The sequence below is a fragment of the Sinohyriopsis cumingii genome, chromosome 2 (genome assembly GCF_028554795.1).
Source record: "Sinohyriopsis cumingii isolate HCF-2022 chromosome 2, ASM2855479v2, whole genome shotgun sequence".
Classification (NCBI taxonomy): domain Eukaryota; kingdom Metazoa; phylum Mollusca; class Bivalvia; order Unionida; family Unionidae; genus Sinohyriopsis; species Sinohyriopsis cumingii.
This window is the reverse complement of record NC_142962.1, coordinates 96,226,045-96,239,854: the sequence shown is the minus strand read 5'-3', so window position 1 is coordinate 96,239,854 and position 13,810 is coordinate 96,226,045. Positions and strand designations below refer to the sequence as shown.

General features: G+C 34.5%; 2 protein-coding genes across 3 annotated transcripts in view; one reads left to right on the top strand and one right to left on the bottom strand.

The window, feature by feature from the left end:
• The window catches only part of LOC149805422 (WD repeat-containing protein 20-like), an 80,575-nt gene that overhangs the window by 45,673 nt on the left and 21,092 nt on the right, over positions 1 to 13,810 (bottom strand). The gene's annotated exons all lie outside the window — the stretch shown is intronic.
• LOC149805423 (uncharacterized) lies at positions 3,643 to 8,894 on the top strand. Its single transcript, XM_089949996.1, has 5 exons — positions 3,643 to 3,894; positions 4,431 to 6,432; positions 6,951 to 7,177; positions 7,400 to 7,577; positions 8,042 to 8,894. The coding sequence occupies exons 2-5, from the start codon at positions 4,881 to 4,883 to the stop codon at positions 8,275 to 8,277; spliced, it is 2,193 nt and encodes a 730-aa protein (XP_089806122.1). The 5' UTR covers positions 3,643 to 3,894; positions 4,431 to 4,880; the 3' UTR covers positions 8,278 to 8,894.

Sequence of the window (13,810 nt, the reverse complement as noted above, 5' to 3'; positions counted from 1 at the left end):
GTACTGAATAACAGTCTAATAATTGTCGGGTCAGCGAAAGTAACACTTTTGACATACCTATGTCTTAGGACATGGAAAAAAGTATTGTGATTTACAGCCATTAAAGTAGTCAACAAAAAGACCTAAAAATAGAAAAGTTTTGACATTGGCCCGCAGATAACCCGACCCCCCCCTTCCTCCAGGCCTTTATTTTTTCCTAAATTATTCAGCTTATATGCGAGTATATACAGGAACCCACACAGAGAAAAGGTATTTACCCCTCTTTCAAATCGACAAATAAATCAGACACTCACTCTAAGGCTGGAGGCTTAAGCGAGATCTGAAAAAATCCACCATTTACTTGCCAAGAAATAAAGAACTTTTAATTGAAATGGACAAAACTTATTTTGTTCATACATAATTTATTTGCCTAACAAAACATTTTACTTGCCCTGGGCAGATGGATGGGGAATTTTTCCAGACATTCTGCTTCAAACTTAAAAACTTTTATACCTTGCAGTTTTATTGCAGTATTCTTTCTAGTACATGTAGTACATATCACAGTACTTTTCACTGTATCAGTATGTCGGTAGTTTCTGTCAATAAGGAATGTACAGAAATTATAGAAGAATCTTATGACTTTATTGATATTAACAATCTGTTTCAATTATAAAGTTTAAAAATTATCTTATTTTTCTTTTTTACAAAAAAGAAAAATGTTGCACGTCACAATTACAGGTGAATGTTACAAATATAATTAAATTTATGATCTTTTAATCACATGACTGACACATGTAACATATGCCAATGCAGTGACCAAATGGAATACTGCAAAACTTATTAAAGCCAAATCCAACTTTCTGAAAAAATTTCAGATTAAAAACAAGAACACCTACATCACATTTTAGTCATTTATGCACATTATTTTTTTTTTTATAAGACTGCAAATCATCCCACAATTTTAATCATCTGACTTATTTTCTGCATGCACTGTAATTTCTCAAGCCACTAAACCTGCTGTCATTTGCTGAGTAAGTGTGTTTTATTTTTACAGGCCCTTTTTGATAAATATCTTGCCCGGGCATTGGCATCCAACTGAAAGTTTTTCTATTATATCAATAGTATAATTGTAGATTTCAGTATGAACACATCCTATTTTTATCAACAGGTTGTCTAATGTCAGCAAAACATCTTTCACAATATCATCTACAGTGTAAATTCAATCATCCCACTACAAGTTACTGGCCTTTTAATTGGCGGTGGAGGAAGAAAGGGTTGTGATTTCCTTCGAAGTTGAAATATTTTCTCTTCTTTAATCTCAATTCATATTTTTTCAAATATTATCATGGATAGAATATGGCATTATTTTGCTATAAATCAGAGCAAAATAGTTTTTCCAGCTATTGACAGACAGAGATTAAACAAAAACGTGTCAGGCCCCAGCCCCAGAAGATTACATTGCTGGTCTCTAATTATGATGTACCATGGTACATATCCTAGTACATTCTAAAATACAAAGGTACACAGTTTTTTAAGGTACCCAGCTCTAATTCTTTGGAAAATGAGGGGGAAAAAATCCTACTCATCTTGCCAGTGTTGATCATTAAACACAAGACCATGGGTTGCTCACAATTTTTTCTGTTCCATGTCCCAAAATTTGAGACCCTTGTGCATGTCCATTTATGTGCTTTTTTGTCTTGGAGAGACTGAAAAAAATCTGCCTATTCTTTTTAATACACACCTGTCTACACCTATGTTGGCTGTAGCTATGTCTTTTGAAATATTCAAACATTAAAGGTTTGCAGCGGTATGCTGAGTTGCAATGTAAAGTCAATGACAGCCATTAGTGTAACATATTTTCAAGGCTGAATTCATAATAATTTAGACTGAATTTCTGTGGTGCAAAATCTTGCAAAAATGCAGTCATGATTTAATGATTCATTATCATGCTCAGAAAAATAACTCTCAAAGCATGAAATTCATACACTAAATGCTGGTAGATAATGAGTGAACACTAAGGTGAATGAGGGCAAGATCTGGAACAGAAAATAGTGCACAAGAGGTGAAACAGACACATCTATTCAAACGTGACTTTCCTTAATTGGTTACTTTAAAAACGTTTATTAAGATGCTTATAACAATAATATAATTGTCAAATGAAAAGAAAAATTGCTCTTGCAATGAAAAAAGTTACAGTGACAAAACTGTCAAAGCAAATAGGATTACCATTACTCATTTTACTATGGCATTAAGTACTATCTGGTGTTTTGAAAACTGATTGTCAGCCAACTTTGAGGACCGCAGGAGACAATGTTCCCCACGCTCTTTATTTTTAAGGTGGAATAATGGCAGGGTAAAATAGAGACTGACTGTACATCATGGAACCTGCTATACTGACTGTACATCATGGAACAAAGTTTGAGTGGTCAATAATTAGGCCAAAATTAAAATTAAGTTTGTTTCCCCTTACCCGACCGACCCTCTTAAAATCCGCCGACTGAAAAAAAATTTTTGAAAAATTTGCGATAGTATTTTTTTTTTTTTTCGTTTTGTTCAAAAGTTCGTTTTTTCGTTTCGTTTCGTTGTGCGATCCGTATTTTCATGCAGTCAACAAAATCGATGTCACTAGCGCGCGAAAAACGTTTGTTGCAAGGTGTTTAAATTAGATAGGAAAAGCATCATGACCGGCATGGCCGGCAAAAGAAAATACGAAGAAGATTTCATTATATGTGTAAGCGTAATCGCGAAATGCGGGAAATCAAACAAAAAAATTTGTAACAACAGAATACTAGAATACTCAACGGAGTGTACATGGGATGATGTATATCACGACATTACCAATGATACAGACTTTCGCCCTCATAAAGCAGATGTACTGAACGTCAGTTTATCAGACAAACTGGATGGAACGTTGACTTTTCATCCAGACCTTCACGAAGGTCTGCATGTGGTGAAAGAGTTTAATCAGAGACTGAAATATGTTACATTTACGGTGACCCGTGATGAAAGTGTTGGGTTGGATGATGTTTCCTCAACTACTACTAGTACAGAAAATCAACAAGCACCACCTGCACGGACTGCCTTTTCTGTTTTAATGTCTACTTCCGTGGCAACAAAGCTACCACAACTTAAGGACACAATGCTGAGCGTTTCACTGGTATAAACAATTTTTTTTATATGAAATAATGTTATTTTCAAACATCTGTCTGACAGTTATTAGAAATGAATTCATGCACCCTCTGACAACTGCAATCTTTCTAGAATTTTTACTGCCTTCCTAATAATATATTTAAAGTCTGTTTGTCAAGTACAAATGTTTAAACTTTGACCGACAATAAACACAGAGCATACACAATATAGCAAAAACTATACATATATAACATACAAAACAAAAGCAGACAATAAAAACATTAAAGACATACATAAACATGATTAAAACATTATTTTGATACCTGCAGTGCATAATGAATATGGCAGTGTTAAAGTCTATTAATTATGAAATCCGTTTGTTGATATTAGATTCAAGGTTTTGAATTTTATCTGCCATGGGGCACGATTGCAAGACAGCCAACAGTAACTGGTGTCACATTGAAGACTGCTGTCTGTTTTTTGTGTGCCATGTACACTTATTCCACATCTCGTATCTCATTTAATATTATCTATCAGTAAAGCTGGCCATTCCATCTCAGTGAAAGTTTTTTTTTATTCCATTTTTTCAGCTAAAGATGAGTTGTTTAACGGCATAGTCAAAGATATGATAGAATGTGGAGACAAATTTCCTGGAAGCATGTCCCACCAGAGTATATCTGAACAAGTCCTGGTGCTAGTAAATGCTTTGTGGTACATAAGTGGCAACATGTCCACAATAGAAGAGAGAGCGGCCCACCTGACAAGAATCAAGCACATCCCGGAGAGGTGTTTATCTTTGATAATATTAAATTGAAGTAAAAGATTAATCTTTATTCAATGTATATTTATTACAAACATTCCTGCAACACATAATTCTAGAGAAATTTAATATAGTAAGTGTCTTAATATCCATAGTTTTTTTTTTTTTGATTTTCAATGATAAAACTGAGCAAGCAATACTATCTCACGTTAAAGGAAAATATGACATAGACTTTTTAATATTTGGTAAGCTGATTAAAATAAAGGTTCAATGTCATAAGATTTATAAAATTGGTTGAACACTTGACTTTTTTATTTCTTTTGTGTTGCTACCCAACCCTAATATTGCGATGGAAGAGGGTGGTTTTATAGCACCATAAAATCTGGTTCAACCTTCCACGGTTTCATTTAAGCCTGTACAAAGTCAGGACCATTGCGGTTGTCAATTTCTCCATTATGTACATGTAGTAACCTCCATTTTGCTTACTTTACTTTTCCGTGACATTTGTCAGAGATTGATTATCCTTGTTCAGTAATTTTGTTGTAACTTACCTTTTTTACAGGTTTTTAAAGTTTGATGGTGCTAATGATTATAAAAGAAAGAAGCAAAAACATCCACAGCTTACTGCAAAAGATCTGAAGTTACAAGTCCAGTGTTTATTCAGGCTAATCTCAAGACCTTTTACACAGCATTGGACCATAAGAGGTGACATTGAAACCTTAACTGGATGTTTACAGTCTTATGCAGATTATTTAGAAAAAGCAAATGAAAAACAGATATCACGACAATTACAAATGAATCCAGTTCGTCAGATTGATTCCAATCTCTCCATTGCACATCGTCCTAGACAAGATGAAATCCTACCATGTTACAGTCGATTGGATGGTCAGGTATCTCAGATGGCAATGTTTCAACCTCTCTTCTTTGATGAAGATTTGCATTTAAATGAACCATTTAAAGGGCCAGAACAACGATTTAGATATTTTGAGAAACTTTGACCATACCAGTACATATGTTAAGGTACGACCCTGGTGGAGGGATTGGGGCGATTTCTTTTATCTGGAGAATTCCTGAAGATGGGATGTCTTCTTCGGAAATGTTTATGAGAGACAACCAAGTTTTGCACAGCTTACGCAGTAAACTGCCTGAATATCACACAAGACAAATGAGACAGGAGTTCTTCAATGCGTACGGAAATATTGCTGGAACCATTATACCTCCACACATTTTGCGGACTATCTACACAACCTTTACAAATGATGCTTCAGCAGATCAAAATAAGGAAATAGATAACCGAGTACGTCTTTCTGTTTTGGGGATTGATCCTGATCTTGTGGTAGATTTACGTCACTTAAATAAGGGTAGACCTAATGACACTTTCGATGTATTTTTTCAGACCCTTGAAAAGGAGATTCAGGACATGGTTGCTGCAGATGAGAGGAGACACAATACAGAGCATATTTCACGTTTTTTGTCTGTTAGGGATATGATAGAGCAGGTGAAAAGTAAAGTACCAGAAGGAACCAATATTCCCAGTGAGTCATCAGTCCTACTAGCATTTGTTCCAAAAAATGCACATCAAAATGTAGCCAAGTTATACAAAGGTAGAGTACCTATTAGATTGAAAGTACAGACCAGGCAACTTCGTGCACAACACCAAGATGATCACTACTGTTCAGCTCTTTTTAAATATTGTAGAGCATATGCAACACAATTTAGAGACATTAGTAATTTTGTGTGTATGGACGACAAGTCTAAGCTGGACTTTGGAGAACCTGATCTCTTCACCTCAACAGGGGTAAGAGGGAAGAAATCCATAGTTCCGATGAATTCGGTACTTTCCTGTCTTGATCATGATGTGCAGAGCAAAGGCTCACTTACTCCTTCTGTCGTACTTGATGTAGATATTCCAGGTGATGCAACAGAAACATTCTACAGGGGACAAGTCTCGGTTACATTCAAAGATAGTATCTTCCAGGCAAGCACCCCCTTCCGTCACATAGTAGAGCTTGAAACTATTCTGAAAGCTAAAAATGAGAACAAACCAGCTTTATTTATGTACACAGATGGTGGTCCTGACCATCGGGTCACATATGGAGCAGTAAAGTTGTCATTGATTGTTTTATTCAGAAGACTCCGGTTAGAATTCTTAGTTGCCTGCAGAACTGCACCAGGTCACTCTTGGACTAATCCGGCTGAGCGGATTATGTCACTTCTCAACATTGCCTTCCAAAACACTGCACTTGCACGAGAGCTTGCCTCATCTGATGTAGAAACAATTCTGAAAACATGCGGAAGTATGAATGAAATCAGAACAAAAGCTGGAAAAAACAATCAAATTAAAACAGAATGGCTACAGTCAGTTCAACCTATGATCAAAACCCTGTCCTCAAGAACAGAGAGAGTCCAACTTAAGGAAAAGTCTTTCAAAGTATTTAAAGCAGCAGAGGATGCTGATGTTGAAATGGCTGAAGCTGAAGTGACCCTTATAGACCCTGCCATCAAAGTTGGAAAGTATCAGCAGCAGCAACTTAGCCATGCAACACAGCTGAAAAAATTTATTGGTAAGTACAGAGATCTACAGAACATTTTTATTGCTTGCGACACTCAGAAAGTGCCAGGGTTGAAGTTGCAATATCTTGTCAGTCTGTCCGTAATTTCAAGGGTGAGTGTCAGAGCATTTTATAATTCCAAACTGAAAGTGGACATGCAGCTCTCCCGATTTGTTAGACTTCTACATTATAAAAACTCAACATTGACAGATAAATCATGATTTATTTACAGATATACACAAATTTTAAAAATAGAATAACATTGCATACAAATTGTCTTTGTAAGTCGACAGGAATTATTTTGAAATATTAATTTAATGGCCCAGGGCACTACTCTTAAACATTATGCCAGGAACCCGTTCATTGTGCATTTTCTCATTTTTTCTTCATATGAAACATAACTCAAACATAATTTAGTCCTTAGTTTAAACTTATTGGCTCATTTTCAAAAGTGATGTGTTAAATGTCCCTGCATGTCAGCCCTTTCTATTAAATAAAAGATTTTCATGTCTCTTGGTATTTTATTACAGCTGATCACTGCCGTGAACGCCATTACTCCTTTCAGATCAGAAGATGTCATGATGAGGGTTGCTGTCCTACTCCAGAGAGGGAATGGGCGTGGTTACCAGACCCCATATTAGACATAACTGGACAGCATTACAAGCCATTTGATGAACTGCTTGGTAAAGAAACTACAGATAAGGACAGGCCGTCTAGTTTAAAGCAAACTGTAGCTGCTGTGGCACAAGAACAACAGGTAAGGATGTTCATAAATCTTATTAAAATATAGAAGTTTTATAAAGTATTGATTTAACAGTTATAAATTGTGCAATAATAACAACACATGTATATAAAAAAGTTATTTAAGAAACTGCAACTTTAATAGAACCCCTTGTAACATAATAAGTTACAAAATAGAGGGCATGTCACTACACAACACTTAAAACACAAGTGATGATATTTATGTTTCTTTTTACAGGGTTGTAAAAACAGTATTCTTGTGGGACAGAATGTTAGACAAACTGTTAACTGCTGTGAGTGTCTAAAACCACGATGCATATACGCTAAGACGAAACTAACAGCAAGAGACCAGAGAGCTTTGACACATACTTTGGAGAAATACGACTATACTTGTGGTTCTGTTATCACACCTGATGGTAAGTTCTAATGATTTAATATTTTATACTTTTATCCAAGTCCTTAATACTTTATTCAAAAATATACCTATACACTCTTCACATACTGAATGTGGTTTGACTCTTACCTTGATTTAGAATCATGTCTGACACTGTCAGAGAGCCCAGATAGTTTTTAATGCTCTTTCATGTCAGATATTGCTTTTTTTAACTGTGATTTTCTCTTAGTACTAGCCATTGCACTAAAATTTTAATGTGAATATTATTTTACAAGTATTCCTGTTTCCTGGTCCATGCTCCCAATTTTTAGTGAAGTCCAAGTTGCTCATTTATCTTTTTATACTAGTTTCTCTGTGTTTATAAAGATAATTATTTACAGATTTAGTTTCAGGTTCTATATGCTATTTGTTGTGTATCATGTCTAGTCACCTTCGGACATTAAAGTTCAATTTTGGATAATTGGTGTTCTATTTAATATATTTTAGGAGACATCCTACAGGGAAAAGTGTTTGTAAGACTACAATTGTCTTGTGCTGTACACATTGAATTCCCATACTATGCCAGCAACATTGGCAGACCAGATATTTGTGCTCATTGTGGAGCCATAGGAGCAGAAAAATCCCAGGAAATGACTGGAAGATTCCGTACTGTTCTACCAGTGTGCCAGCAATGTTTAGCATCTGGAAAGGACATTCCAAAACGAAACCCAGTTAAAAACTAACCAGCAGCTCTTAGTGACATTTAAAATGATGTTTTGCATTGTTTGTTTCTTTTTTGTTAGTTAGATTTCTACATGTATTTAGTGTTCTGACATTACTTTTATTGACATGTTTCTGCATATTTGAGACACTATTCAATGTCTAACTTTATATTTGTGCATTTTGACAGGTCTTGCAAATATGTTAAGTCTCATTATATATTGAACCCAATGATACTAGTCAGAAAGAATACTCAAGACTTTTAAAATACTTTTATTAATTATTTTAAAACATTTTTATACATTTGACCTAGTCAGAAAAAATACTAAGGGTTATTCCAGCAAATATCTACCTTAACCCAACACTCCTCAAAAACTCGGAAAAAAACACTTCTTGCACCTTTACATGTGTATCTTTATATTTCATTGAAATTACTCTCATTTAATATATGTTTCAAAATTTGAGTAAATCTGTTAAATTGGTACCCTGGCCAATGCCTGCAGGGAGTATTTTTATTGGAATAGCCCTTATCAAAAACTAATCTAGTCTATAAAACATTTTAAACTTGTTCACAAGTTACTGTATTTCAGTTCATGAGTTACTGTATTTCAGTATTATTATTAAAGTTGAATTTATCGTTTTTCTGTTTCCTATGTGTCAGTTTATAGTGTCATGAATTTCATGAGAAAAAAAAATTATTAGCCTACCTACCTACCCAACTTCAAATTGTTGGGTAGGGTAAGGGGAAACAAAGATATTTTTAAATGCGGCCTTATATATCAGTTGTCGTAAGATGTATCTTGGTACTGTATATTTGCTTTCTTATGACTTGAGTGTAATATTCAACAGTGACAAACTGTGCTATGTACATGATGCATGATGATGAAATATTTGGTCATGTAAATAAATATGATTCTGAGTAATGTGTACATGTTGTTGTTGTTTTTGTAGGGTTTAACGCCATTTTTCAGCACATGATAGGCTATACATAGCGGCCAGTATTAATGGTGGAGGAAGAACCCGGAAAAACCCGGAAAGAACCACCGACCCACGAGAAGCTACTGGCAAGCTTTCTCACATATCCACATTAGCCGAATCCGAGACTCAAACTCACGCAGACAGAGGTGAGATGGCAGTGATCTGTAACGGAGAGTGCTTTAGACCACTTGGCCACTCATGGCCCCAATGTGTACATGTACTATTGAACATGGCTGAACTGTATCATTGTTGCCCACTGGGAACTGCTCTTTCATCACCATCATACTGACCAGATAGGTCTAAAAATGTAATGTTAAAGAAATAGAGAAAACAAAATATTAGGAAGATAAATCCTCACAAATACATGTCACCCTGTACAAATCTGGAAAAATGTGGACATGGAAACAAATGCTGAAAAATTAGACGCGAATACTATTACTGTCAGTCAAACTACAATAAATGCAGATATGACTCAGGCCTTCTTAATATAAACTATTATCAGAAGAAAAAGAAAGAGATCTAAATAATCTGAACTGCTATTGTAGTTTACATTGCTCAAATGCACCATCGTACACCACTATATCATGATTCATATTGTTTAAATGCACCATCATACACCACTATATCATGATTCATATTGTTTAAATGCAACATCATACAACACTATATCATGATTCATATTGTTTAAATGCACCATCATACAACACTATATCATGATTCATAGTTTAAATGCAACATCATACAACACTATATCATGATTCATATTGTTTAAATGCAACATCATACAACACTATATCATGATTCATATTGTTTAAATGCAACATCATATAACACTATATCATGATTCATATTGTTTAAATGCACCATCATACAACACTATCACGATTTATACTGATCAGCTGTGACATCATGCAGTTACAATACCATACTGTAGTTTATATTGACTGAATGTGACATCACACAACACTGTATCATGGTATATCATGGTTTACAGTGATTAAATGCCCCATCATACAACACTTCATTGTAGTTTATAATATGTGCCATCAGACAACACTATTATCATGGTTTAGATTAAATGCATCACCAGATGACACTATATCATGGTTTACACTGATCAAATGCACCATTATATATCACGGTTTATACTGATCAAATGCAGCATTACAAAACATTATATAATGATTTTCATGGTTTATATTGATCAAATGCACCATCAAATAATAGTATACTGTGGTTTATACTGATCAAATGCACCATCATATGACACTATATGCCTAATTATATTAATCAAATGTACCATGATATACAACACTACTGTCATGGTTTATTCTGATCAAATGCACCATGATACAAAACTATATCATGGTTTATATTGATAGAATGCACTTTAATACAACATATCATGGTTTATACTGATTAAATGCACCATCATGCAACACTACATCCTGGTTTATATTGATCAAATGCACCATCAAGTAACACTACATCCTGGTTTATATTGAACAAATGCACCATCATATAACACTATATCCTGATTTATATTGATTGAATGCACCATTACAAAACACTATATCATGGTTTATATTGATCAAATGCACCATCATACAATACTATCATGGTTTATATTGATCAAATACACCATCATACAAAACTGTATCATGGTTTATATTGATAAAATACACCATCATACAACACTGAATGTATCATGGTTTATACTGATCAAATGGACCATCATACAACACTGTATCATGGTTTATACTGATCAAATGCACCATCATATAACACTGTATCATGGTTTATATTGATCAAATACACCATCATACAACACTATCATGGTTTATATTGATCAAAAACACCATCATACAACATGGTACTTAGAACAGGAACAATGCTGCCAAATCTGGACCTGAATGTTAAAGATTGTTTTGCACAATTCGAATGCATTAAGAAAATTCTTATGCATTTTTAATATATATGTGTAATATAAGCAAATATGCAGCTTTTCTAAAGATTTGAACTTAAGGCCATTTAAGTGAATTTGAGGCCAGGCAAGATGCAGATAAACGATGACAGTTCAAACAAACAGCTACAGGGAAGATATACAACAAGGTTTTTCCTGGGTTTTGGCATATACTTACTGTCGGGTTCAAGTAAAAGTTCCAATACTATTTATATAGCACTGTTGAAAAATGTATCCCAGTCTGATTGTTTGCAAATTTCAGGTAATCTCACCATGATGTCAAAGAAAAACCATGTGTTGTGCACACTCTGTATAACACTATTCATGGGAGCCAAAATAGGTGAGGTAACCTACATCGTAAGTGAGGGAGCTTTTTACTGAGGGATGTTCCAACATAGCTGCATCATAAATAGTGCATACAAAATAAAATCGAGTACACTGTACAGTAATTATGTGAAATAACAATTATTCATTCTCATTATCTTATGTTACGTGCTTAGGCTAGAATAAACAGTAACACAAGATAGAGCGATAACAACAAGCTTTGAAAAATATGTTGTTGTTGTTGGGTTTAACGCCATTTTTCAGCACATGATAGGCTATACATGGCGGCCAGTATTAATGGTGGAGGAAGAACCTGGGAAAACCCCGGAAAGAACCACTGACCCACGAGAAGCTACTGGCATGCTTTCTCACATATCTACATTGGCTGAATCCGAGACTCGAACCCACGCAAACAGAGGTGCGATGGCAGTGATCCGTAATGGTGAGCGCTTTAGACCACTCGGCCACTCGCTTTGAAAAATATAACAAATAATTTATTTCCCTGGAAAAATACTGTAAAAATGAAAAAAATTAGAACTTATGGTTTTAAGAATCAAATCCAAAAATAATCCAAGAATAATCCACAAATTAAATTTTAAAAGTCCTAAAAATGATGTGTTCTAATGAATCCAAGTTCGATTCCCAGTGAAGAATCCAAGATGGAAGACAACGACATATACTGTACTGTTTGTGGTGTTGTGAAGTCTACAGTTCTGTGTTATTCACAAACAATAATCTGTTGTTTGAATTTCCCAATAAAATTTAATGAAATGTCTTTGTTCAAGAATTCTGTATGAGTTCACATATATTTCCAGGAAAAAGAATTAATCCTTTTGATTCAAATAATCTGAATAAACATTAAAGTGTAATTCTCCAATCACAACAGCCAACCAGCCACTGAGGCCTCATGTTGCCGTTGAACTTCCAGCATACACATTACAGGGATGGTCCTTGCTTTTAAAATGTCGTCGCCAAAAAAAATTGACAATCTCAATATTTTGTTGCCAATTTTCAAAACATATTGCCAGAGTAAGTAGTTAATATTTTTCCAAGACTATTAATGTAATAAGCAATGAAAATTGAAAAAGATGGGATAGCTATTACTTTAGTGACAACAAGCAATACAGCCATAATATTACAAAATAAATCATTACATGACTATTTTGCACTACTTCCATGGTCTCTGCATAGCGCATCACCATTAGTGCATAGGTCTAACTGTCACCTGAAATAAATGCATTATCAAATGTAAAATATTTACTTTCCTAGTTTCTCTTTTTTAAATATTAACATCAGGTATTAAGCCAATCTATATTATGTACATTATTTTCCAAATAATAGTTTTGTAAGAAACTTTATTTAGGTAATGACATTTTATTACTAAAACCCTACAATCGTAATTTGCAATGTAAGATAAGTGAAGTATAATGCGACCGTCGATTTCACGCATTCAGGAATTAAATGCCCCCCCCCCCTTTATGGCTAGCTTCACAAAGTACATCTCCATCAACAAGCAGTTCAGAAATTTATTTTTGCTGTGCTTTACATGCTTTGCTTGTTAGTGAACTGCTCCCTAAATCCGAGGAATGATCACTGAATGCTGTAGATTTTTTCTCTACAAGCAAATTATGATCTCCATTCCCACCAATGAAATTTACACGAGTCAACTTGACCTGGCATAAGTGTACTGTATACATAAGCATTGATTACCATCATTAAATTAAAAGAAGGAATGAAGAAACATATCACAGAGCATATGTGCCCCCAAAAAACAAATTCGGAATAAATATGTTATTCAGTAAAGAGTTTTATTTGCATATATGAATTAACAATAAGAAATAAGGTGGGATATAAAATGTGGGAAATAGTTATCACATGTATGGTAGCTTGAGACCACATTTGAACTGTTAACATAATCCACATCCACTTTAGGCATTGTTAGTTATAACAAAAATAGGACATGGTTTACTTGTCAAATGCTAGTGCTTTCACTAACTGTAGAACAGGCAGTTTATTGAAATAATCGGTCTCATACGTGGTATTGGCATAATCGGAAAAAAGTGACATCTGTACAGCTTTCCAGAACACTGTATTTAGAACAAAGGTCACAAAACAATTACTTGCAAAAGTTGTCAAAACAAACACTTGCTTGTCATGGGTATAACCTGAATGCATAAAGACAGAAGCCTCATGAAAGTATAGCTAACTGTACAAGAAATAACTTGTTAAGGAATGTAATCATTGCACAAAAGAGAGAAAGTGTGTGTGTTTGAGTAAGGATGCAATGTTTA

Coding starts and splice junctions, on each gene's coding strand:
- LOC149805423 (XM_089949996.1), top strand. CDS start 4,881: ATGTTAAGGTACGACCCTGGTGGAGGGATTGGGGCGATTTCTTTTATC. Junction 7,178..7,399: donor CTGTGGCACAAGAACAACAG/GTAAGGATGTTC, acceptor TTCTTTTTACAG/GGTTGTAAAAACAGTATTCT. Junction 7,578..8,041: donor TTCTGTTATCACACCTGATG/GTAAGTTCTAAT, acceptor AATATATTTTAG/GAGACATCCTACAGGGAAAA.